Raw genomic sequence first — 1,435 nt, 5'->3', positions numbered from 1 at the left:
AGAGAAGAAGCGAGAAGAAAAGAGCGAAGACGAAGATAAGCAAGACCAAGAAGGTGTATCAGAAGAAGAAGAAGAGTTGGTTCTATCTATTGCTTGATAGAAGCTTATGGTCTCCATACTCTTCCTCTCTGTTTTTCCTCAAGGTAAATCGCCTCGAGCTTTTTAAGCGCTTTCATAGCTAAATCGACGACTACAAGAAAGTCTTCGGCATCTTCGATCGCCTTCATTGAAGAAGAAGAAGAAGAGTGAGAATTGCCGCTAGAAGTAGCTGAGACGGGAACAAGCTTAAACTTCGCTTGTTGTTTCTCTCCACCTCCCCCTGAAGAAGAAGAGAGAGGGACTAGACTAAGACCTTCAAGAGATTCACGTGACGCCTAGCAGAAAGGAAAGAGAAAAAGAGAAAGAAAGAAAGAGAAGTGTATAAGTTTGGAGAAAAAGAGAGTTCACTTCATCTGAGAGAAGAGGAGGAAGATGGCGACAGAACTTTACGGACATTGCTATACTCTATATCTAGGTCCAGCATACATATTATGTGTATATACACACGCGTATACAGCAGGATATCCTCCATATACGCCTACGTATCTACCAATCTGTAATCTGTCTGTCTGGATTCTATCTATCTGCAAGTTATCTCCAAATAGATAGAAAGATAGATTAAAGATAGATCAAAAATAGATGAGCAGCCTTTGCTGCTGCGCATACGTAGTAGATGACTAGCTAGCTAACTAGGAAATAGAATGATAAGCTATCGACACAGGCGATTGGAGACCGTGGAAGAAGAGCGAATCTTCACCCCTTTGCTTTTTCATGAGATTTTCTTCTTCTCCCTTCCCCATGCTCTGTCTCTTTTCTTTCGAAGTCCTAATGCCTTTCCTTCTCTCTTTCTTTCCTTCTCGTGCTCTCCTTCTCTACTTCTCTCTCCCGCCTTCTTCTCTTCCTCTATCCATCTATCTATCTATCTGTCTACGTCTCTGTCTATCAATCTATCTATAAGTGTATCTACCCGATAATTCTTTCTTTCTTTCTTCATCTTCTTCTTGGGTCTCTGTATTTCTTCTTACGAGGACTAGATCCCAAAGAGCTCGTAGATTTCTAGGATGAAGAGAGAGAAGGTAAGATACATACTGACGTGACAACTGCCACCGCCTTAAACTATACTGCAACTAAACAGACAAAAAAGAAAGAAAGAATGAGTGAGAAAGAAAGAATGAGAAAGGAGAAAGAATCAACAAGAATAGGATAGGATGGAAGAAGAAGCAGTAGATAAAACAGGGGCTTCTTCTTTCTATCTCCTCTGGCTGTATGCCTATGCCTATCTCCTCATAGAAACATACAAAAGAGGAGATTCATCCATACATACATCTAGACATGCGAGATATATGGTCTTGAGTATATATACATACAGATGAATATATAGACAGAAAGATAGATA

At 40.2% G+C, this 1,435-nt stretch overlaps 1 protein-coding gene across 1 annotated transcript; it reads right to left on the bottom strand.

The window, feature by feature from the left end:
- Positions 1–8: 8 nt before the first annotated feature.
- Positions 9–1,199, bottom strand: CSUI_007413 (uncharacterized protein). The gene is made up of 2 exons (XM_068067558.1): positions 1,065–1,199; positions 9–374 (listed from the first exon to the last, which is right to left on the bottom strand). The coding sequence occupies exon 2, from the start codon at positions 225–227 to the stop codon at positions 105–107; it is 123 nt and encodes a 40-aa protein (XP_067920467.1). The 5' UTR covers positions 228–374; positions 1,065–1,199; the 3' UTR covers positions 9–104.
- Positions 1,200–1,435: the final 236 nt, after the last annotated feature.

The sequence above is a fragment of the Cystoisospora suis genome (genome assembly GCF_002600585.1).
Source record: "Cystoisospora suis strain Wien I chromosome Unknown contig_3916, whole genome shotgun sequence".
Taxonomy (NCBI): Eukaryota; Apicomplexa; class Conoidasida; order Eucoccidiorida; family Sarcocystidae; genus Cystoisospora; species Cystoisospora suis.
The sequence above is the reverse complement of the archived record's forward strand: the minus strand, read 5'-3'. Positions and strand labels throughout refer to the sequence as shown.